The 24445-nt window shown below is 47.2% G+C and overlaps 3 protein-coding genes across 4 annotated transcripts in view; all 3 read left to right on the forward strand.

Moving 5' to 3' along the window:
- Positions 1-15185, forward strand: part of LOC126563871 (protein tiptop) — a 178904-nt gene extending 163719 nt beyond the window's left edge. The window contains exons 2-3 of one of the 2 annotated variants that reach the window (XM_050220652.1): positions 3230-3354; positions 11289-15185. In XM_050220652.1, the coding sequence (XP_050076609.1) occupies positions 3299-3354; positions 11289-15174 (3942 nt within the window). In that variant the 5' untranslated portion in view covers positions 3230-3298 and the 3' untranslated portion in view covers positions 15175-15185. Of the gene's footprint in view, positions 1-3218; positions 3355-11288 lie in introns of those variants that run through there. The other variant, XM_050220651.1, reaches the window with a different exon arrangement.
- Positions 1-24445, forward strand: part of LOC126564882 (protein limb expression 1 homolog) — a 508128-nt gene that overhangs the window by 396300 nt on the left and 87383 nt on the right. The window lies entirely within an intron of this gene.
- Positions 1-24445, forward strand: part of LOC126565129 (peroxisomal biogenesis factor 19) — a 349045-nt gene that overhangs the window by 133741 nt on the left and 190859 nt on the right. The gene's annotated exons all lie outside the window — the stretch shown is intronic.

A 24445-nucleotide genomic window follows, 5' to 3' on the forward strand; every position in this document is an offset into this window, starting at 1 on the left:
GACACACGCACGCACACACACGCACACACACACACCTGGACGAATAGGATGAAAACGAGTCATCGAATCCAGTTTACGCGTTTCTCCTCGCAAAAAAAAAGACTGTCACTTTTATAACCCAACGCACGGACGTCCGTTTCTGGGGTCGTGCCCGAATCACCTCAAAAAACTAAAACCTTCCATCACCGTACGTTAAACACAGTCCCGTCCCGTATCGCAATGCCGGAACGTAAAAAGTAATGCTCAATTATACGATTATCGGGGCTTTATGCTTTCCCGGATCGACACGCAAACATACACACAAGCACACAACACTTGGGGCAGGGGCAGGGAATGTCCTCCTAGCCTGGGCTGGGATGACTGATTGACAAGCACGATTCGATTGAGTAGCACAAGCGATGATGATGACGATGATGATGACGGTAAAGCGATGATGACTTATGCGCTGTACACTGTACAGCAACGCCGGACCGTTCCCCCAGAATCGTCATCGCGCGACACACATTGCGCGCTTGAAGCTCCACACTGGAATAATGTGCTCCGAAATGATCCCATAATTTACGTCCCATCTTTTACCTCGTCGTTACGACCGAGGCAGGGGTATTAGTCAACTTCGTGGCCGGTCTGTTTGTATGCGTGAGTATTTATTTCGTCTTTCCGAACTGGAGACTCGGTTCGGGAAATTCACCTTGCGCACGCACCACTTTTTCACATCCCAAGCAACCTGTTTCGCTCGCTCCAACACACCCATCCGGTCCCGTGAGCGAGAAAGCAACAATAACAATAAATTATGAAAACAACATGCAGCATGTCTGACAGCACACAGTTCACCCCCCCGACCGGGCTGCAATGTATTGGTGTTTGGTGATGCACGCTTCGGCAAACCGGTTTGACCGACACGGAAAAGGCCAGTGTGTGCATGGAAACTTCCCCTATTTAGTGCTCCGGTTTCTCGCTATATACACGCCATCGGTAGGGGTTGCAATATGGTCGACCCCCTCCTTAAAATCCGTGTACTTTGGGCGCTCACGAAGCACCCCTACCACTGTGCTGAGTGTGAGTGAGTGTGTGGCATAGTGCCGTTTGTCGATGTATGCTGCATGTTTGCCCGCTTGCCCCACGGCGAACGGACACGGGCGAATTCTCACGACCGATTCAGTTGAACAAAAACACGCAAGCGGTCTGGAAGCATAATTTCGCGTGCTCGTGTGCTTTCGTTCCGTACCGCGCGAGACCACTTTTCGGGAACACGGGAAACACGTGTCGGTGTATGAGATACGAATTCGTTAGGCAATTTTACAGAAAAGTGTGTTTTATTCGTTGTTCAGCATGAAGTTGACGTCGTGAGTGATAAAAAAAAGCACATCAAAGTGATTAAGCAATACAGATGCTATGCTCAGAGTAAAATCCCGTCGGGATTTAAATCGTCCAGAACACCAGACACTCTGCGATTGCTGTGCAAAGGACGGCTTATGCAGCGGATGGGACGTGCAATCCCGAGTTGCATCCGTCATTCGTGCAAGACGTCATCAAAGGAACTTGATTCGGTCATCGGAGGGCGAAAGGCAAAGGGTGGACAAAACCCGTCAACGCGCTGTGTCGGTGTGAGTGACGGCTCGTCAACATAGGGTGCATCGGTTGCGCCAGGGGGTGAAAAAGGGCAAGTGCGCTTCGTGTGTTTATGTATGCGCAGTAGGAGAAAGAGGAGAGAAATCCCGAACCCACACGAGTGCACGTGTGTGTGTGTGTGCTGTGTGTATGTGTATGTAACCGTGCATGAGTGTGTGAGTAGGAAGGCAGGAGTGAGATGTGAGGCCAACCCTCGGTGTAGCAAGAAAGAGAGCCCAAATGTCCGTGCGCATTCGCTACTGCGCTAGTGTGCGTTCGTCCTTATGTGTCACTCGGTGTGATATCCACCACGAGATGTCACAGATGTGATAGGTGTTCGTTGCGTACACGGGACAGCAGCATAACCGCGTCGAACAGGCAGCCATCTGTCTGTCCGCCGTCAGCTTCCGTCAGTCAAAAGTCGTCAGGGGTAGCGGAAGCACAACACAAACCGACAGGCCGAAGATTTTGCTCTCCCTTTTTTTTTCGGACCAGAGACAAATTTCACGAGCCCGAGCTTTCGGCATCCGCTCGTCAGCTTCCAACGGGTGCCGTGGCCAACCAACGGTCTGCTCAGTTGACACTAACGGCATCTCGGGACGGGTGCCCGCAACAGCATAACACGCTCCGTTTGTTGCACGCGTGTTGTGATACATCAGTACCGGAACCGTTTCTACTGGTGCTGACTTTTACCTTCATTAGTGCTTGTGCTACTAGCAAACGTTTTTTTTTAGTGTGTGTAAGTGTGTCAATAAAACAGAAAACAATGGTGAAATGCAAATGTTAACCGATTGCACCACAGCGAGGGTGCTACCGAAGCCGAAACGGCTGGAACCGGTGCACGACGACCGATCGTCTCGATCGAGCCGCCGCACGATCGAGAATGCGTTCGAGAAGACACAAACCCAACACACAGAACGATGTGCTAGCGATGCGTGTGCAGACGAAACGGTGTGGTTTAGTGTGTAAGCGACCAGCAGTGATACCGATGCAGTCACCAGGTGCCAAGATGGCGAAAAAATAAATAATGCACAACTCCCGCACAACACAACGGCAATATACGGCGCTATACGAATACCGGTTAGAAGCAGAATAGAGCATAGAATGAGTGAAACAAGTGTTTGTGATACAGCGTGATGCACAAAGTGTCAGCCAATGATATACGAAGAAAACCGAAACGTAAAAATATTTTAATATACGCAGAGCATACACCGTCTGTCGATTACGAATTATACGAAGCAAGCAAAAAAGATTGCATTACATGTCCGCAGGTTGAAACGACTGGTGAAAAGAATCGGCAACACTTTGAAAATTCGCGTTTCGCGTCCCACGTATACGGTATTTATTTGTTTTGAGTTTTGAGCATTGCATTTACGGGTAACCAACTCGCACATGCCAACCGAAACCCGCCAGTGACGCCAGTGCTAAGTTCTTTTTTTTTGTGCAATCGGTGTAACAACGGTGCTGGTATTCAATCAAGTCGAGTGCGTGAAGAACAAGCTCTTTCGGAAACAGTTTCGGACGTGTGCAAAATCTTGCCGGTGCTTCATACGAGCGCAGGCCACGACGACGGTGACGACATAATACACGCGAAAATAAAGATCATCATCGCCGGAAACAGTACACCTGTTTCTGGTTGTGCACCGTTTTGAGTAAAGTTTCAAAAATTGATAACCAAAATCTTCCATCGATGATGCTCCACGAGGCAGTGATGTTGGAAATCTACCGACAGGCCCTTCACGCTAGGTAATTGTTGAGATGTTGTGATAAGCTCAAAGTGTTTGGTGTTTTTTTTTTTTTTTATTTAAAGAGATTGTGTTTAGATCCTTAAGCTTTGCTCCGTATTAATCACACTCCCAGCTGGAAGCTTTTCTGTTTTTAGATGTATGTTTTTACTTGTCGGAAATTGAAGATTTTGTGGGTCTTTTCGAAAAATGTTGATTTCAAACTATCAATTGTCACCGTCAATTCGGGGGTTCTTTCTTACCGATAGTGCTTCTTTCTCTTGACTTAAAAACCTTCTAAAGTCGCGGCCGTTATTGTTTATTTAGAGAGGTTTTGAGTCTGTAAGACAACATTCACATCTCGGGACTTCGAATCGAATTACTTCACTTGTTTATACCTCATAGTTGAATAGTCACAGTCCAACTACGACAACACGTCAGTGAGTAAGAGGATTCGAGCCCCGGTTCTGGCCACCCATTTGCATCTTGAATTAAGTTCTTCAAAAAGCCATTCATCATTCCCCTGACAGTGATTTTAACTAAATCGCTGTAAAGTAAACCAATCAAACCTCGAGATATCCTCGTGCGTTAAGGATTCTGTCGTCAGTGGTTGTTGCCTTCTGCCACCTGGGGTTTTGGCCAATCTCAAGCTCCGCACTCATATGTGTGTGCACGTATTTCTATCCCACAACATGAGATACATTGAATAAAGAATTGAATCTCGCGTTTACTTCTCATGCGCCGCGGCAAAGGTACGCAAGTACAAACATCCTCCTTTAGCCACTGGCAATGAGCAATGCACACACACACACACACACACACACTGGAGGAGGGTTATTTATTGTTCTAACGCTCGCTTTTAATTACCTCGTTAAAGACTCGCCTTGCCTCCCAAATGCCCGCTGCCGCTGCCATTCTAACATTGTAGCGAAACAGGCGGCAAATAACGCGGAGCTTCATAACGGAGACGCAAACCTTTCCTCCTCTAATATGATCCAATTTTGGCGGTCAATGGTGCGTGCCGCTATACGGCGCTGAGGGTGATGAAACATGCCTCCTGGCGGTGGTAAACCCTTCCGCCTGTGCTGCGTTTTCCTTTTATGTCCCGAAGTTTACCGGCGATGGATGTGCATCGTGTCCCTGCTAGTGCTGGTGCTACCGCGTGCGGCAGCAAGGGGCAATGTGCGAACACGCGCTTTTTCCGGCCAATTCGGCCCACCACTGGTACGGAGCGTTCGGAGCGATTGCTTCACACACGGGTCCGGTTCGGTTTTTGGGCTGGTACGTGTCGCCGGTCTTAACCTTCGGCTCTCCGGATCGTACTAGTGTGTGGGTGCGTTCGTTTCTGCCGGAACGAGTGCACTGAACGTGTGCGAGATTGCGTTTTGGGTGGTTTGGGGGATTTTTTGTTGTTGTTGTTGCGCGTGTTGTTGATGATCAGGACGGCCACATGGCCGTTTAGGATGTTCGGAAACGGAAACCCCGAAAACGATGTCCTGAACACGCACACACACATACACATACACACAATAGAGCTCGTGAATGAAGAAGAGTGGATTTACGAGTTGCTCTCGCTGCAGTCGTAAAATTTAATGTACTCTAGACCACGACCACAACCTAGAGATCTGCTGTGGAGTCTTCGTCACAGGTAGAAGCGGTGTGACATTTCTCTCTGTTAGCATTCGAACAACTGTCACCTTCGAAAAATGCTCCCGTCGACAGTCTGTGACACACCAGCTACCTGTAGTTTGTATAATCATTTTTCAAAACGTAGACTCTTTAATTTTCATCCGTTTCAAACCGATCGGTCAACCGTTGCAGTAAAACCGTACGAAGAGCTTCCGATTGCTCGTGGTGCGATCGGGGCACAGAGAAACAGCAGACCTCTCGCCACAACCGAGAGTCCGAGTCGTCAAAAAGAAGACGAGAAACACCAAAAATACAACACCAGAAGGCGATCACGGGCGAAGCAAACGCAAGAAACAACCCCAAACAACCTCACTTAATTTATATCGTCCCATATTCCGTTGGTTTTTTCTTCCGCTCGAGTGTGTGTGCCCCGAAAACCTATCACTCACCATGCCGCGATACGTTTTTCAAAGGTTTTTTGAGGCCCCTCTCTTCCCCCCCCCCCCCCACTAATGCCAATTAAACCGAATCATCTTCATCTACAGCCCACCTTCGTCGTTCCGTGTGTAGCCACATCAACCGGAAACTCGATAAACGATTACACAGTGGTGCGTGTGACAAATGTCAATTATGAGGAGTAATAATTCATTTTAATAACATCCATCGCCGTACCTTTCCTGGTGCTTTTTGTTTGGTGCGTTTATTTTATTTTTAATTCACCAACGTCATGTGTCTGTAAACTACTACTGTCGGTAGCTTTCCGTTTTGTCCGATTGGATGTCATTTATTTGCTTTACGGTGACTGTTTCACGATAGCATGACGGTATGTGCATGTGTTCCGGTTCCGTTGCTCGGACACATCCGACAATCCGGGGTTGATTTGATGGGCAATCTATACGTGAACCGGAAATTGCCGTACAAGACCGGTCCTGTTACCATCAGTGGACTGGAGGTGAATAACGTTATCGTCCAATAAAAGCTTGCCATTTGAGTTCAGTTCGAGTGCAGCGGGAAATATCGATTGATATTTTAATTCTACAATTAAAATTTATATACTGTCATGTCACATAATGTCACATAATTTTGCTTAAAAATGTTTCCTCCAAGCATAAATCTGTTTCAATCGAAAGAAGAGCACACACACACACACACACACACACAAAAAAAAGGCATGAATCATACCGTACCTCTGTGAGCTCTAATTTTAAAACCGAAAACTAGTTCCTTTGTCGTCACGGTCAGAAACAAATGCAGGCGACACATTTATCATTGCACGATGCGTCTCGTCTTGGCGTAGAAAACATGTGGAGTTTGTGTTTTTGTCTTGATGTTTCCGCTCCGATATTCCGGCGCTAGATTTGCCGAAGCTCAAGAATTCAAATGGATCCCTTGAGACATCTCACACTTACATGTCAACTTTCAGCAGTGGAAAATAAGACAGCAACAACAACCAAAAAAAAAGAAACTTACCAAGACCCACAGAACACAGGCACCACAGGAAGCCATTGAAATCTCTCACATAAACACATCACGCCACGCCAGTGAATGAAATACATTAGAGACAAAAAAAACCCCACCTTTCATCGGCATTCGTCCTTTCGGTCGATTGCTTAAATGTCCTTCTCGCATCCAGCATTTGCTTTTTTTTTTTTTATTACGTAAAACCATCAAAAATACTCATATGCCGAGCATGGTTTCGTTATCATATCGAGTACAGCATGCCAAGGGGTAGCAGACCTCCTGGGATGTTTCACCATGTGTCCAACCATCGGAGGGGGGAGGGACGGTTGGTGGAGGACACGCATACTATCTAAATTAAAATTAATCCCTTTTTAACTGACAAAATTTAATTTATTACCTTTTTATCTCCCTTTGCGACCCTTTTCTCCCAAAAAAGCGGTGCTAACGTATCGGCTCAACTCCAGAGAACTCGGGACCAGATTTTGGCGGTGGCCTTTCTCTCGTGAAAGACACCCCTCCCCCCCCTCCTGAAAACAACTGCTTCAGGGTTTTTTGGGATTGAGTCACAAGCCGATAGCAGCGTGTTTGCTGTGGTTGAAGTAGATCCGAATAGAAAAGAGTTTTTCCTCAACCCAAAATCCGTCACTCAACCGAGCAATGGGAACGATGAAGGAACCTAGAACCAGACCTCCTACGCTCCAAGTGTGCGTGTGTGTGTGTGTGTGTGTGTGTGTGTGTGTGGCCGACAAAGCTTGGATATCGTTGGAAAATTCACATAAATCGTTATTTGTACACTAGCAACAGCGCACGATCGTTCGTCGTGCAGTGCTTACCGAAAACCGATCGCGGTTACGCATCTTCGTCGGATGCATCTTCGTCCCAAACGTCATCCGCTCGTTGACAGCTGAAGTAGTTGTTCTTTCCATTTCTTTGCTGATGCTTCGCTAATCCATTTACATATACATATTGGTGCATTTCACAACCATGTGTTTGTGTGTATGCACCTGGAACTTGCATTGCAACTCGTCCAGTTTCTTTTGTGCTTCAGGGTTTTTTTGTTGTTGCTTTCTGTTGTCCTTCAAAGACAGGGATTCGTTTTGGGATTCGTGTGCAGTTTGTGGTGCAGCCACACCGAGATGCATTATTTGCCACCATCGCGAACCGTACGTGCGACCGAAACCGTAACCGAGAACCGTGATGAGAAAAGGAGAACGCTCTGCCCAATGCACGGGGCAGGCGTGGTTTGATGTTTATGTTTTATACCCTCCTTCGCTCGCATTTAGCGGCTTCTCTCTTTCGTCGTTGTTCGGACCGCTTTTTTTTCTTTCTTGTAATTGTTGCTGATTTCATGTTTCGTTTTACCACCCCATTTTCTGGTAGTGCGGGAGAGGCTGATCATTCCGAAATAGGGGTATTGGTCGACTTTTGGAGGGTTCGTTAATCATCCTACACCATCGCCATGGATGGTTCGAAGGATTCAGAGGATAATGATGAGCCACGGTGTAGGTGGTATGTCACTGTCACTGTGCGCTGTTGCGGACTACCGTCGGCCAATCGAAGACCTACCACCACCGGAGCTCGTGCCCCAATCAACGTGTTTTTTTTTCTCTTCCCCACACTTCTGCAAAGGCGCACCAGACTGTGGAGGTTTTGTGTTTTTTTTTTTTTTTTTGGGGTAAAAATATAAATCTATGATTAACGACGTGAAACGGATTCGGTTGGAGTTTTGGTCCGATTGGTCCTTCTTTGTTTCACGTCCAAATTGGTCATTCGAACGGTGAGGCGTCGCTGCTTTGGACACATTTGCTTCGGGACACGGCAAACAGCAAAAATGTGAAACATATGGTCATTAAGAAAAATCGAACCATCAAACGTTGAACGTTGGATGATGATGAATGTCTGGAAATGGGTTTTTTTCTTTTGGCGTTTTCATTCCTTTGTGGTATAAATATAACTTTATTTTGATACAGCAAAAACGTTCCGTAAACCAGGGGTAACACATCGCTGCTGGCCATCTTACGGGTTATGTGACGGGATTATCTTCACTCACTTGTCACTTGTCTGGGTGCCGGACCGCCCGCTGGTTCAACAAACTTTTGCACATTTAAATTCATGCGCAAAGGTAACACGGCTGGCACCATCAATCGTGTGGAGTTTCGCGATAAATGCAATTTATGACTAGATGATTTGCTGCTCGCTATCATGCATCGGTGCATTAATGAACCTTACCCATAGCTACGCGCTGAAAACCGGAATCGAGCGATTGGCCACCGAGCTTTACCGCACAACCACCACTACCGCTTCGTTGGCAGTGCAACAGCAGCAGCAACGACACATCCATCCATTTCCACTCGGTAGTAGCCACCATTAAGGTTGACATCTAATGCCCTGCGTACAAGCTCGTTTTTATGTGTTAGTTAATAACAATAATAGCAATAATGATGATGATAAACTCGTAATAAAACAATAACTGTAAATCAAGTCGAATTGACAATGACAGAATTATCCAATAATATCTAACTGTGCACATAACTATAAATCAATTTTCCATTCCACACCGTGCGGCACTCCGGGGCCGCGTCACTGCCACGGAGACTCGTTTTCACCCTCCGGATTCGTCTACGCCTGCCCGTCTAGCGTCCTGTGCTGTGCGTTTCACACCCCACTCACTGCGCCGGCGAGTGCATCTGACGGTGCCAACCGTTATCCTCACCGATCTAGCCGATCCATCCATCCATCCATCCATCTATTCCGTGATTGGACTGAACTCCACCACCGCTGTACACTTCACTACGGTTGAATAGTACTTTTTTCTTACCTTTTTTTTTGTGTTGCTGTGTTGCCTGTCCACAACATAAACCCCACCAACAACAGCAATCGCATTCGGATTTTGGAACACTTTGAAGTGCTTTCTCTCGCTTACGCTCCTACATTCGCGGCGCGCGCTCGTTTATCGACCCACGAACGGTTTATCGACGATGGTTGAATGCACGCACGAGAATTTAGGGTAGGGGGAAGGTTTCTAGTTTTTCACCCGTGGAAAACAGAACATTTCAAAGTGGAAAGAAAGCAAGCAGCAGGGTACCCGCTAACCAACAACCAACAACCTACCAACCAACGATCAATCCACAGCCAAATTCGACGAAAGAGCGCGCACACATTGTGACCGAACCTTGAAGGCTACATAAATAATATTTGCATTTAGGGCAATCATAATCCACTCCACGGGACTCACACATACTATACTACCGAGTGGGGGGAAGGGACTAGATGATGGCTAAAAGAAAGCAAGTGTACGACTTTGGTGATGGATTGGCCTTGCTGTTTCTGTATTTTCTTTATATTTTTTTTTTTTGTCAGCAGTGTGCCCGCATTGGATTTTGGTTTTCCCACATGGTTTCCAAAATGGCCCGTTTGTGTGACATAATTTTTTCTGTTTTGGTTTTTGGCCATGGCCAGTAGAACATGGAAAATAGTTTTGCTTTTCGTATTTTTCTTTTCCCCTTATTTTCACCAAAAGTATACTCCCCAGACATATTCGAAAGCAGTGTTTTCTTTCTTATGAGTGGTCGTGTGAGGGTTTTTGGGGGGCATTTTTTTTCTCTCTCTCTCCCCTGCTCAAGAGGGAATAATTTCGTTTAAAAATCCCCCGCAATCGTTCTTGGAGGCCAATCGTTCGAAAGTAACACACTCATCATAGTTTCGTCAACCGCTGGCCATATTTAGACGCGATCGTTCTTCATCGCCTCCCCCTTCTGTTTCCTACCCACCCACACTACCCACCGGTGAATGATGTCTTGAAGAGGTTTCCCTCTGTTCCGTCGGGGTATGCTGTCATCGTAAATCAAACACAAAAGCTGAAAATTGTTCCATTTACCCTATCACTTCTCGGTCGCTGCGCCAACGCCAACGCATGCGTTGATGCGCACCAGTAGCAATTGTGTGTGTGTGTGCGCCGACTGCGCAGGAACTAACATGCGGCCATCGCGTTTGTTGCGCGTTGTCCCCGGGATCGGTTTCGGAAAAGCCGGCTATGCTCGCACACTCGCTATCTTAATTCCAATTCGGCCTGGCGGGCGGACAGGCACGAGCGAATGAGGGTGGGTTCCTTGTTTTTTTTTTGTTTTGTTTTTGGAAGTTCCAACAACCAACCAACTTATCGTGCGACGCTTTGCACCGCCGTCGCATGGCACTGGCGGCTATGAGTGACGACGATCAGGGCCAATTCGGATGCGCTCGGGACCGACCGAAATTTTGAATGGTCCATAAATTATCGCACCGAAGCGGGCGGCACAAGCGCGTTTCCACCGGGAGGAACCGGCTTCGTTGGTAAGAATCTGTGTCCGCGCCCACCCGTGGGAGGGCAGCGGGGGGGGGGGGGGGGGGGTTGTAGAACGATCTTGCACAAACGAACGCGCGATGAACCATAAACAGTTTAAGCTCATTTAATCCATTATTTGTAGCAGCAGCGCATCATTAGGTCATTAGATGGTTTAGCTATTCGAAGAAAGATTAATTCACACCACTTTTTTGAATCAATCTCCCGGGAATGAGATTTGTAACAGATGTACGAATTTTAAAGGTTTTTTTTTCCTCAAGGTTTTGACAACGTGCGTGTCAAAGAGTGTCGTACGAAGTATTTGCTTCATTTGCCTTGGACTTTGAGATGTGTTAATGTGATTTTTACTGGAAAAAGTCGGAAAGACTCTATAAGGTTACAAGAAGGTGTTGGTGTCTTAAAAATTGATCCCAAAAATTAAGTTCCGTTACAAATCGTTTAGGACTTCATTCTTACGTTCACTGACGAAATCATTCTTGTGCTGAACACTCACTTACGAATTATTCCTGCTTCCCTTTCGCCCACAGTGAAATGGCCAGCCCTAGATGCCAATCGAGGGAATCGTCGTCGGGTGGTGGGCGCTGTCCATCGGATGAGTCCATCCGCTCGGAGGGGGACCGTGACGAGCAGGGTGCAGGGAACAACCTGAGCCCGGTTTCGATCACGCTTCCGCCGACGTTACCACCGGCCGCTGCAGCCGCCCTCCTGCCTCAGCATTCCGCCGCCATGGCGGCGTACCTCAATGCAGCAGCCGTTGCAGCACAACAGAACCGGCTGCTGCTGAGCTCGCCGCTAGCAGGTCTCGCCTCGGTTCGGAATGGCTCGCCACCTGTACTACCTCTACGGTCACCGACGGACGAGAGTGACGACGCAACGGTGCTGGACTTTAGCAAGAAGCGTGGCTCCGGCGGCGGTGGCGACGATGACGACGAGGACGACGAGGAGGACGAGGATGGTGGTGAGGGTGGTGGAGCTGGTGGAGCAGGTGGACGCGGCAGCCGTGGTGGTGATGGGGAAGGTGATGGCGACGGGGGTAGTGATTGTGGTGATGCTGTAAATCTCAGTCAAAAGTCCGGCATCGGTGACAACAGTCCGCTCGATCTGTCCGTAAGCCATCGGAAGCGGACGGGCAATGAGGAGGGTGCGTCACCGCCGCCTCGCAAAACCACCCGTTCGCTCGACTACAAACCAGCCATCGTAACGCCCTGGAGTACACCGGTCACGCCGCAGCTACCTTATCTGGCAGCGGCGGCGGTAGCAGCTGCTGGGCTTTCGCCGAAGAACAATCATCACCAGCATGCAATGCACGCGGACAGTTGGAACGGCAAGCACAAATCAGTTGCAGCTGCTGCAGCAGCCGCTGCCGCCGCTGCGGCCGTTACGAACGATGCCACGAAAGCGCTGGAAAAGATGTCCGAGCTGAGCCGTTTGGGCGGTGAGGACATCTATCGATCGCCGAGCACGGGCAATTCTGGTGGTGGGGGCGGTGGTGGTGGCGGAGGTGCGGGTGGCGGCGGACGACACAGTGCGTGGCAATCGCACTGGCTCAACAAGGGTGCCGATTCGGCAAAGGATGTGTTGAAGTGTGTCTGGTGCAAGCAGAGTTTCCCTTCGCTGGCCGCCATGACGACACACATGAAGGAGACGAAACACTGTGGCGTTAATGTGCCTCCCGGTGGCGGTGGAGGCTCGGGTGGTCACGCACAGCAACCGATTCCACCACCGGCACAGAGCGGTAACAATATGGGAGGATCGGGTGGACAGGGTGGCCAAGGGCACGGTACAACGTCAAAGCCAACGCCAAGCGAACTGAACATGCTCATCAAGGAGACGATGCCACTGCCGAGAAAGTTGGTGCGCGGTCAGGACGTTTGGTTGGGCAAGGGTGCGGAACAGACGCGCCAGATCCTGAAGTGTATGTGGTGTGGCCAAAGCTTCCGCACGTTAGCGGAAATGACGGCGCACATGCAGCAGACGCAGCACTACACCAACATCATCTCGCAGGAGCAGATCATCTCGTGGAAGTCGTCCGATTCGGACAAAGCGGGTGGTGGTGGTGGAGGCGGTCCTGCTGGAGGTGCGGGCGGCGCTGGTCCTAGTGGTGGAGGAGCTGGACCGAACGGTGGTGGAGTGGGTGGTGGTGGTCCGGGTGGTGCAGCGAACGCGGCAGCAGCCGCACAGACAAACAGTCACGTCAGCGCCGTGCTTACATGCAAAGTGTGTGATCAAGCGTTCTCCTCGCTGAAGGAGCTCAGCAATCACATGGTGAAGAATGCACACTACAAAGAGCATATCATGCGGTCGATCACCGAAAGCGGCAGTCGACGGCGACAAACTCGGGAAAAGCGCAAAAAGTCCTTACCAGTGCGGAAGTTGCTCGAGATGGAGCGTGCTCAGCACGACTACGGCAAGAACGGGGCAGAGACTGGTCCAAATTCGGCCGCGGCCGCTGCAGCCGCTGTGGCGGCGGCAGTCAATGCCGCCAACAAACCGTTGCGCGATCTCGGCGCGGGTAAAATTAGCTGCGAGAAGTGTAATGAAAAGATCGAAACCACCATGTTTGTCGACCACATTCGGCAGTGCATCGGTGGAACGGCTCTGCTGGCCGCTCAGCAGCAGCGTGATAAGCTGAAGAGTGCTCTGCTCTCGAACACCATCATCCCACCCGACTCGATCTCACCGGTAACGCCGACTGGGCGCGATGGTCGCAAGAGCGTCAGTGATGATCTCGCATCTCCGCTGTCGTCCCAGAAGTCACCACTCGGTTCCGACCTACTGTCGCCCGTATCGATGCTTACCAAGAAGGATGGCAATGGTGGCAGTGGGGGTGAAAAGAGTTCCTCCCCTTCGGTGCTGAACGCAATCGAGCAGCTGATCGAGAAAAGCTTCGATACCCGATCGCGCCACGGTGGATCGAACTATGCCGGTAGTGGCGGTGGGGGAGGTGGTGGCCAAAGCTCTACCCCACTCGGTTCCAGCATCCTGAAGCGGCTCGGCATCGACGAGAGTGTAGACTACACCAAACCACTGGTTGATCCACAGACGATGAATCTCCTGCGTTCGTATCACCATCAGCAGCAGCAGGCCCAGTACGCGTCGCAACAGTTTGGTCGCCGCGAGCGTAGTGGCAGCGAGTCCAGCTCGATTTCGGAACGTGGCAGCAGTCGCATGGATTCGTTGACGCCCGAGAAAAAGTTCGACACGCCGAGTCATTCCACACCGCGCGGAACCCCCGACAAACCGTACTCGGAGCAGTCGGATCATCATCATGCGGATGGAACCGATCTGCACGCGCAACCACCGATCAAACGGGAGCTGCACAGTGACGACGAATCACCGGAGGCTGAAAGCAAACCGGCAGCCGAGCAGGGCAAGATCCGCATCAAGAAGGAGCTCATGCAAGAAGAGGGCGATGATCACGAAACGGATCACGAGATGCGACCACCGAGCAAGGCACAGCAGCGTGATGATCGCGACGATCCAGAACCACCGAGACGGAGCAGTGTTGCTTCTAGTCCCGCACCCAGCCCCCGTCTATCGACGGCCAGTGTACCGCTGAGTCCGGCGGCCAGCCCACTCAGTGACCATCATTCCATCGCTTCCCGCTCAACGCCTGGAGCAGGCGACTGTAGCTCGAAAAAGTCATCCAACGTCAGCAACAGTCTCGGTGCACTTTCGTCTATGTTCGATAGTTTGACCGGTGTGGGAAGTGGCTCCACCGGTGGTTCGGATGCAGCATCCACCGGTGGTTCGGGTGGCAAGAAATCTAGTGCCCATCCTTTAGCCGCCCTGCAGAAGCTTTGTGATAAGACGGAAACACCTTCGGCCGGTGGTGGCGGTCGTGGCAGTTCGAGCAGTTCTGCACTGCTGGCAGCCACCACGAACAGTTCCGGTTCGCGGACGGCTCCCGGTGCCATTCTGGCATTTAGCTGGGCGTGCAACGACGCCGTGGTGTCGGAGGACGTTGCCGGCGGCACGATCAAGTGTGCGTACTGTGATACAACGTTCGGTTCGAAGGGTGCCTACCGGCACCATCTATCCAAAGCGCACTTCGTGAACGATGACGTCATTCCCGACCCGAAGGTATCGGGTTCCGGGGCGCTGTCGCTTGCCGCCACCAGTGGCGCACAGTCGCTCAAGACGCGCTCCTCGCCCGCACCGAACTCACCCAAATCGACCGGCTCGACTGCACCGCTGTCGCTGGTAACGGGATCCTCGGCGGGGTCCTCATCCTCGTCAGCGTCCTCCACCGGCAGGGAGAGTGTCGAGCGTCGCGTTGGTCATGAGTCGGGCAATGGACCGTCGGCCAAAAGCCCGCCACCATCACAGTCGCCCGCATTCGATGAAAGTCCTCACTCCAAGTTCCTCAAGTACACTGAGCTAGCGAAGCAGCTTTCGTCCAAGTACGTCTGACACTCTTAAGGCCTTCCCGGGGTGTGTAGAACGGGACAAACCGCGCGGATTTGTCCACAGGCAGGGTGCCGAAGGTGTACGAAATGGGGTTAGCGGAAAGTGCGAAATGAGATCAATCCGCGACCGAGTGCAAGCGCAGCAGAAAACAAAATGGAGATCGTCGACGATCGCCCGAAGCTTTCGCTCTGCACCTTCTTCGTGCTTCGTACACCGCAACCGGTGAGTGATGGTGGTGAATTTTTCGTCCCATCTCATGCAGATTACTCATCGAACGAGATCACACACGCATACACATATCCTTCGGGTGTTCGGGGGCGCCGTCGTCATCGTCGTTTTGTTGGACGAGAAGCAGCACAAGCTCGGTGTTGGTCAGTGAAAAATGGCAATTTAAAGGTAAACTATAGTCAACTTAAACAGCAACATGGTTATACGAAAACAGAAACGGAAATACGAAATATGATGAAGGGAGAAGGAAAAAAAATACAGCCATAGCGCTACGCTTGTAACACGCGAAAAACGCAAATTCAATTTACGCTGAAATTTGGTATACGTAATTTACACAACACCCACACTCACTGAAAAACAACAAAAACACTCATACAAATATGGAAATGGAAATGCAAGCAAAAGCAAAATACGAAACACGTTAACGAGAGATTTAATATGCGCAAAATTTTTCGGGCAAGCAAGACAAATTGTTCAGAACAACCACCCCCCTTAAAACCTTTTTGAGTATACGGTAGTGGAGGACAAAATATTATACGCAGAAGCAAAAAATTCTCGTTTCACCTATTCAGATCAATCAATAACAAAACACACAAAAGTTAATATTAAAAATTTAAAACAACAAAAATCAAAGGAAATCACATGCTATTTGTGCACCGAATGATTAGCTGTTACAATGATACGAATGTAAAAAACAAAAGAACAGACGTGCCAAAACTCAGTATACTAAAGACAATTGTTCGAATATTCAATTTACACACACACACAAACAGCATGAATAGAGGCGAGTTTTGGCATACGCGCACCCTATAGAGAAAATCACACCATGGAACCGACCTTGGGATGAGGATGAAGATGGTATTTAGGAAAATCAAAACTTTGTTACCTGTTTTTGTTGGTTTTTGGTTAGTTTTGCAGCCACGTGTCATGCGAGCACGTGTAATTTGTAAAGGTTATAATCGTACTTCTAGTTTGATCCTTATTTTCCTTTTCTTTTGGTTCAATTTCAAACGTTAACGATCATCACGATCGTTTGACGCTTTGCGTCATAGCTTTTCCATCTTGTTTCATACCATTAACCGCACGAAGCTGTTGCCTAACATTGATCAATCTTAACCAGTGGACTTCTACTCCTCACACCACAAGGGCGACCACCGTCGAGCGTGGTCCTGTGCGGTGCTGTAAATAGATCAATATCAACACATACAACTGATTAGCCTGTCTTCGAATTACGTTTTACAAGTGTAAGGTTGAGGTTGAGCGAGTAGTAGTTCCATCCGCAAAGGTAAGCATATAGTAATACGCCCTTTTACTGAAGAATTCCGTGCCTCGTGGCACTTGTACGCAGGAAAATTAGCATTTCTAACGGCTGTCGGAGACGAGGAGGTGGGGAAAGGAGGGGAAGAGAGGAGGAGGAGGTAGAAGTAAACGAAAATAAAATACAACTAGAAATTAACAAACAAATACAACAAGAATCTAAACCTCTAAAGTATTTTCGCGCCTGCCAGCTGTAGAGAGAAGCCAAGCATCAACGCTTAGAAGGCGTGTAGGCGTTGGAATTCGCGCTCCAGCAGGACACAGTTAGGGTCGCGATTCTGATTAACGCGATTTGATGAAATCTTATTTATTGAGAGTGATTTACGTAACTTATAAGTTTACGGACATAAAAAAGTAGTTTCTTCACCTGTTCACTAACCCTGCTACGAAACAAACGGCAGTGCCAATGTCGAAGCTTTCCGAAGCGGGTTGATACGGTGCGCTGGGTTTGTAAAACTAGTGTGTGTGTGTGTGTCCAGGTAAGCATTTAGCATTATACAACTAGAACTATGCACACTGAGAATACACGGTTCATACGATCGAAACTCTGTATACGCGGGCAAAATTGCAAATTGAATCAACGCAAAGCAGTCGAACTCACACATTGGTATACTGAAGAAAAGAGGGATCTATCTCTATATATATATATAAAGAACTATGTACATTGTATATTGAGGAAACCGTTTGAATTATATAATTATAAAATTATTATTATTATTCTAATTATAACAAAAACAACACGTACGACCGCGATTAACGCAAATCAAAGCCTGCAAATCTCAGCTGCGACTCGAACACTTTGATAAGCAGTGGCAGCTCTCACGGCCATATAGGATGTACATCTGCAGTTCGGATGATGGTTCGGAGCGGGTTAAAAATAATTGAACTAAAAAACAAACAAAAAAAACAGCAGCAACTATTTAAATGTTTGGAATCTTTAAACGAAACAAATTAAAAACGCATAAAAACAAAATTTGGCTAAAATTTAACAGTGCTAGAATGGAGAGAATTCGGGAAGAATAGCAACAACAACAAAAAAACACGTATACGTAATTTGCCGCCAGTAAAGCGCTAGGATAAAACAAATATAAAAAAGCAAAGCGAAAAAACAAATACAAGAGCCACGTACGGAACGAGCAAACTCAAGTCAAATTTGCAATCTTGAACAGTGGGAAACTGTGACATAGTCCCTCTCGCGGTTAGCAGACGACGAAGTGCATTTTTTGTGAGGGCCACTAATACTGGTCTCGTTCGATAGTGTGCTCTACCACACGGTACGGTTGATAATATTCCTTTAATTTCGGTCCTAAAGGTACCGCTTCGGATGGTAAGTTTGCTGTGCCCAGTGAAAATTATACGAAAAGAAGCTTAACCAACCAAGGAAACCAAACAGGTGGCAATCCTTTAGAACTTTACGATCCGCTGTGCGCAATGTAGCAAAAGCATCACACAAAGACTTCCAAAAAAACAACTCCCCTGTAGCAGAAGCAAGGGCATACCAGTGTGAGTGGCAGTTTAACAAAAAACAAAAAAACAAAACATAGAAAAATCGTCTATCAAGCTACTTCAATCAATGCTTTCCCATTTTGTGTTCAGTTGGCCAGAAAAAGAAGCAAAACAAAGTAAAAAAAAAAAACAGAAAAGAACGAAAAGATTGTGTAAAATATGTTATTTTCAAAGTTGCGTAAGAAAACCGCTAGGTTGAAAGAGGAAACCCATCCGAGTCCAAAATAATAAAAAAAACAAAACAAACGAAAAAAAAAGAAGATAATACATCTATAAACTAGTCTACTTTGGAACATTAAAGAATGCGGTAGAGATAAAACAAACAAAAAGAAAAAGCTCACCAACAAACATACACACATGCGCGCGCGCTCTTAGGAATTAGGAAAACTCAATTTAACATACCAGAAGAACAAACAAAAAAAAAATACGAGAATCAAATTCGAATGATACTAAGTGAAAAAAGGAAAAAGAAAAGAAAGCACATGCTCATGTTGTAAGCCCGATCGATTCCATCGCACAAAAAAATCGCCAAAAAAAAAAACAGCGGAGCAAAAAGAAAACGGCAAAGAGCTTACGAGCAGGCCGCAAGATCCCAAGGCGAATAATTGTAAAATGGCGTGACAATGACGGTGTGTAGTGGGCAGAGAGCGCCTCATAGTGAGAAAAGCGAGCAAGCGGGTGGTGAAATGAAAAACAGTAAAATAAAAGTATGAATAATGGAATGAGAAAACGCATCCAATCAATTATTATTTAAATGCTAATTTTTAACAAAACACTCCCGCTGATGGGGGGAAGGAAAGAAAGCATTCTAGAAGTGCGAGCGTAATTCAATTTCAGAAAACACACTTTATCCAGCAGCAGAAAAACAAAATAATGTCCACGGCAGTCAAGCGAATGCGTGGGCAAAACCCTCCGCTCAACCGTAACCGTCGATGATGGTTGAAGGATATGTAGCAGAATCGGTGACAGAGGAGTAATAAAAATGGAAAACCCGACAAAATACAACAAACCTATGTATATGTTAAAATTTAAACTCGTTGCATTTGCTGCCTGTGAGCTTGCTTCCATCTGGATCCGAAAACGGACGTTCGTTGGTGTTTTGTTTTATTGATTTTTTTTGATTTGTGTTTTGTTCCACTCTCTGTATTGGTTGGATACCTTTTTATTTTTCAACCCTCCACACGGGTGTGTGAGACTGCGACCCATTTCTTAGTATCCCGAGAGAGTGAGATTGTGCATCCCGTGTGCAGTACACGTTGGGGATATTTCTAGCACTCAAGGACCTCGTTCGTTCACCATTCCCAGAGCACACATAACCTGCTCACGGATTCGCTCTCACGAAGCGAAGCGAGCAAATTCCCGTGTGGCCGTGCTGCACACCCGGCCATCTCTTTCGCACAGGTGCGCGGTGAGCGATGGACGATGTCCAGCAGCGTCAATGGTGGAGTGAAGGAACTCGCATCTTCGTCATGTCGCCATCATTTCTCGTTCGCGAATGTCGATCTTACTCGCCTACCCTTTCGGTGATTGGACTCGGACACGGGGGACTCCGTTGGCCGCTTGCGCGTGAGCGAGATGAATGATGATGCGACGCAAGGGTTGACGTTTACGTACGGAAAGAGAGCAAAACCGACGGTTTTGACGAGCGTGACGCGTTGCAATAAAGCGAACCGATGCACCACAAAACAGACGTCCCGATAAATGGCAAATCTTGGGTACCCTTTTTGGGAAAGGGGTGTGTGTGTGTGTGGCTTACACCTAGCAGCAACACAGGTTGGACTTTGGCAATCAACATTTAAAAAAAGCGAAATGGCTATAAATCTAGCTTTCTCACCGAACGAAACGACACTTGGTCTCTTTCGTTCGTGCCGTTCCGAGCCAGTTGGCTCTCTCTGTTGTACTGCGGGCGCGAGTTTTGAGCGAGTACACCTCGACGTGCAGCGAATGATTGATGGCTCCGATGGTGGTGAACTTTTCCGAGCACTTTTTGTGCACCCTGTTTCTCTACAAAGTCACCACGCCACGTGGTGGGGGTTGGTGTGCAGGTTGATTTTGTTCGCGATATGGGAACGATCTTGGAAGACTGGAATGCTTGTGCAAAAAATAACCTTTAAAGGCGGTAAGTTGTTAAAGAAGATCTATTAGTAATTGTGAAGTTAGTTTAAGGATATCACAAGTACAGAGAGCCTTGTTTTAGAGCTGTGGTTCATAGCTATTTAAGTTTTTTTTTACCGCAGAAATATTCCAAATTACGTTAAGAATCTTTTGATTGTTTATCAAACTATTCGAATATAATTTTAATCACCTCTGCATTTCGGCATCGATCAGTTTTTGGATCAACAGATATTCCTTCGTGTTTGGGAAATGAACTCATCTTCTCATTCAGTGAGCATTCTCACCGATCACTTGACAACTCACTGAAATATGTTTACACAACACCATGGTAACAATTTTTCATTCGGTTTAACATAACATTATTCAATAAAATTGCATTCAAACCCATTAAAAGCGGCACACCACTTACGGTAGAAAATGCACTGCCTTGAAAGACGAATCAACACTTGTCATAAAAATGGCCTAGAGAAATGCACTTGAAGCAAACGATCACCATCGGATCGGATGGAGGTCACTTTCACGTGAAAAAAGACAGAAAGACCCGACAGCCTGAGGGGCATTTCGGTCGTTCTAGCACGTAACGAGCCGAGAACATGGGTGGCGCAGAACGTTGTAAATCTTTCATGCCCGATGCAATTTGCAGTGCAATAATAAAGGCATAAATCTTTTTTTAAATTATTTTTATAGCATCAATAGCGTGAGTTGTGAGTGAGCAAACTGGAGGCAAACAAAAAGAGAATCGCACCACACCATAAACGGTGAAAGGAACGGGGAGGAACTTTTCTTCCCGTAGTTTTTTTTTTCAGCTGGCCCTCCCAAAAATGCATCACCGATTTCTGTGCCGTAAGCGTTCGGTGCACCAGTGCGGATCAAAGGTATGTACGGTTGTGAAGTACAATTGCAATTCGAAGCCGTTTAGATAGTTCTACAGCCAACCGCCGAGTGTTCCGCTCGGTAGCTCAAGTGACCGTTCGTGATTAATGCGATCGGAGAAGGATCGATCCTACGGTGCAAACTGTTGAAGCAATGAAAAACCTTTAGAGCAGAATGATAGTTTCAAAAGCATTCTTTTGTAAGCGAGATGTAGGTTATGTTCAGCTATTTAATCCTCGCTGAAGAACCTCGCAGAATTGATTCGTGAGCATACTTGGCAATAAAAGAAATCGAAATTTTCTTGACCATTCAAGGGACTCATAAATTTACCAAATCTTCAAGCCTTCAGCAACAGTGAAAACATGTAGACTTTATGAGAAATTTTCTCCACCAATTTTATGGCCAATTTTTACGATCCTTGCAAGGAAATTTCAATTGCTTTCTTTGTTGAATTTGTATGCGGAACAGCAGTGAATGTGGTCATAAAAATGTGATTAGAAGTACAGAGCAACCAGATAAAGTATATACTGTTGTTTTGCAGGGTCTTATTTCAGCGAAAGGACACCACGTGTTCAGAGTCGTTAAAAGTCTGTGTTCTCGGAGATTTGTTGAAAAAAAATCTTTCAACCAAATTTTTATCATAAATACAGACAGTAAGAGCCAAAGGCTGTGAGAACAGTTAATAACGATTCACAAATCATTCACGTTGCAAATGTCAAAAATAATCCTTAGGTAGGCCTCATGCGCGACTAACAGAAGATCCACAGTAGGAACATAGTGGAACTTAATAATCAACAGAAGAGAGTATCCTATCCCCTATTCATCTGTTACTAACACGGGTATATTCTGCACCAACACGACCTACTGTCTCGTCTGGGAAAAAGGCCTCCTTCTTCTTCACCGCTTTATCCTCAACAGACTAGTTGCAGCTGCAGCTCGTATCCTTGAGAAAGCCACACGTCAGGGAGCATGTCCCTGGTATCTCTGTAAACCTGCAATAAACTGGGAACTTAAATACACACTCCGGGGAACCGGAAAAAGCAGCTACATCGTCAATCGTACCTTCACCCACTTAGTACAGACTAAAAAACAAACATTTACATCATATCTTTACAGACGGCACGGGCGGACTCAAGCGGTTGTGAGATCTACTCAACCTTAGACAACTAACTTAGCGCCATCCAGCTCCCTAACCACGCTTCTATATTCTCCGCCGAGGAAATAGCCATCGAATTAAAAACCGACGAAGGACTCTGGATCGACTGGCCGGACGTGATTTTGACCGACAGTGGCCTGGAAAACGGTTCGACAGGGAAACCTCTGTCTGATCAACAGGAGTCGGCTTTGTCCTACCGAGACACACCACCTAAGTGACGGATTAACTAAGTGCGGAGGTCAGAACGCCTCGCCGATCAGGAGCCTCCTGGGTTAGAGAACATCCTGTGGAAGGAAATCATGCCCTTTCCTCCCTCCACTGCACTTTGACTTTGAGAAAGCCTCGCTACTGCATGGTGTTGGGCCCCAATATCCATTCCGCCATGGGCTTCCAAACACCTTGATCCGCTACTGCACCACCTAAATAGATTCCCAACTTTGGCAAACCGCCTGGAACAACGTAGCCCACCAACCACTGCAGTTCCATAAAGCACAGAATCGTTCTAAGGGATGACATCGATTCCAGCCGCCACCAACGAGTCCTAACCCGTCTTCGAACAGGACACACTCCTCGCCTTACCCATTCTTACATCGTCGAAAAATCCAGTTCTCCACTCTCCTGTTTCTGTGGCTTCGACTTTACCGTCCGTCATAACCTAGCGAAAATAGTTTTAAGTTTTTACTAGCAACCACAAGTTGATAATATAGAGGCAAAAGTACTTTTAAAACTCAAAGCCTCTATCAATTCACTAGAAAAAGACCTTGCAACCAACCATTCCCTGGACAAGACGGGCTTAGAAACGTCGTCCAATCCACAAAATATCGATTGGAGAATTCAATTCCAGCCAATCTGTTGCTTATTTAAAATACTTTCAAATGGAAATAATATCGTAAAAAAATCCCATTCTTCTGCTAAACTGAGCCAATGCATATCTTCCACCAGCATGATATATTTCCCACATCCCGTACCCCATACAGCGCGGATGCGCTGATCGCTCACAGGCCCTTGCGGGTAGTATCATTATCACCTCGATTGAAAGTCGGCTGCGGGAAGTGTTTGCAACCGTTTGTGTGATTAGTAAATATTATGATTAAAGCATTCGCTGCCGACAAACCGCTTAAACGCTCCGGCTCACTGATAAACCGAACCGTTTGATCTTTCGGTGCGCGAAAGAAGCACGCTGTGGAAAATTAAAAGACTCATACCGCCAGCGGAAGCGCACAATTAAATTCACCCACCGTGGTACATTTTAATCGTACGTGCGATGCGAGACTGCACAAGATTTGAGCACAAGATTAAACACCTTGTGTTAAGCAAAGTCATTAGTAGACTAGTTTTTTTTTCTTTAAGACGTCCTGACACATTTCCATTGCACGCACAACACCGTGTTGATGATCAACAAATATGTACTACTTTGCGGGTGGATTACTTCGAGCTTCGCTTCGCTGTTGGCACATCGTTACCGCCAACGTGTGCTCAAGATAAAGGTGCATCAAAGCCGAGAATGGTGGCCGATGAAAACAGTGGCCATGTTTCATAATTTTATATGCTGCCTGAGTTGTTACTTGGGCTTTGATGTTCGCAAACAAATGCCTGTTGCCTGCTTGGGGATTCCTACCGAGTCGGAAAAGTGGTCGGAATTCGCTACAGAAGTTTCACCTACTATCGAGCAAGCGACGTTTGTTCCGATTATAAGTCGTTTCTGCATTATCGCTATTATTTATCATAAACCATTTCGATTGTTTATCACAAATTGTTGCGGAAAGGTAGCCTTAAGCAACCGTTCAAAGCATTGATTGCGCACAAGCTCTTTATCATGATTCAAATATTTATCACTCCGTTGTTTTCGTTCTAATTTACACATTGTGCAAACAACCAGCCAACCCCTACCGGTCGGGCCATATAATCCACCCGTACTTGCCTTTAATCAACAAGCAAGTTGGTGTGCTAATTAAGTGAAATAATGCGCTACATGTGACCGATCCACCAGCTCTAGCAGACAATTCGTACGCCGACGCATCACCGCAAACTAATTGAATGATTTAATTCGTTTGATTGTTTACAAGGCAAGTTTGCCTT

The sequence above is a fragment of the Anopheles maculipalpis genome, chromosome 3RL (assembly GCF_943734695.1).
Source record: "Anopheles maculipalpis chromosome 3RL, idAnoMacuDA_375_x, whole genome shotgun sequence".
Classification (NCBI taxonomy): domain Eukaryota; kingdom Metazoa; phylum Arthropoda; class Insecta; order Diptera; family Culicidae; genus Anopheles; species Anopheles maculipalpis.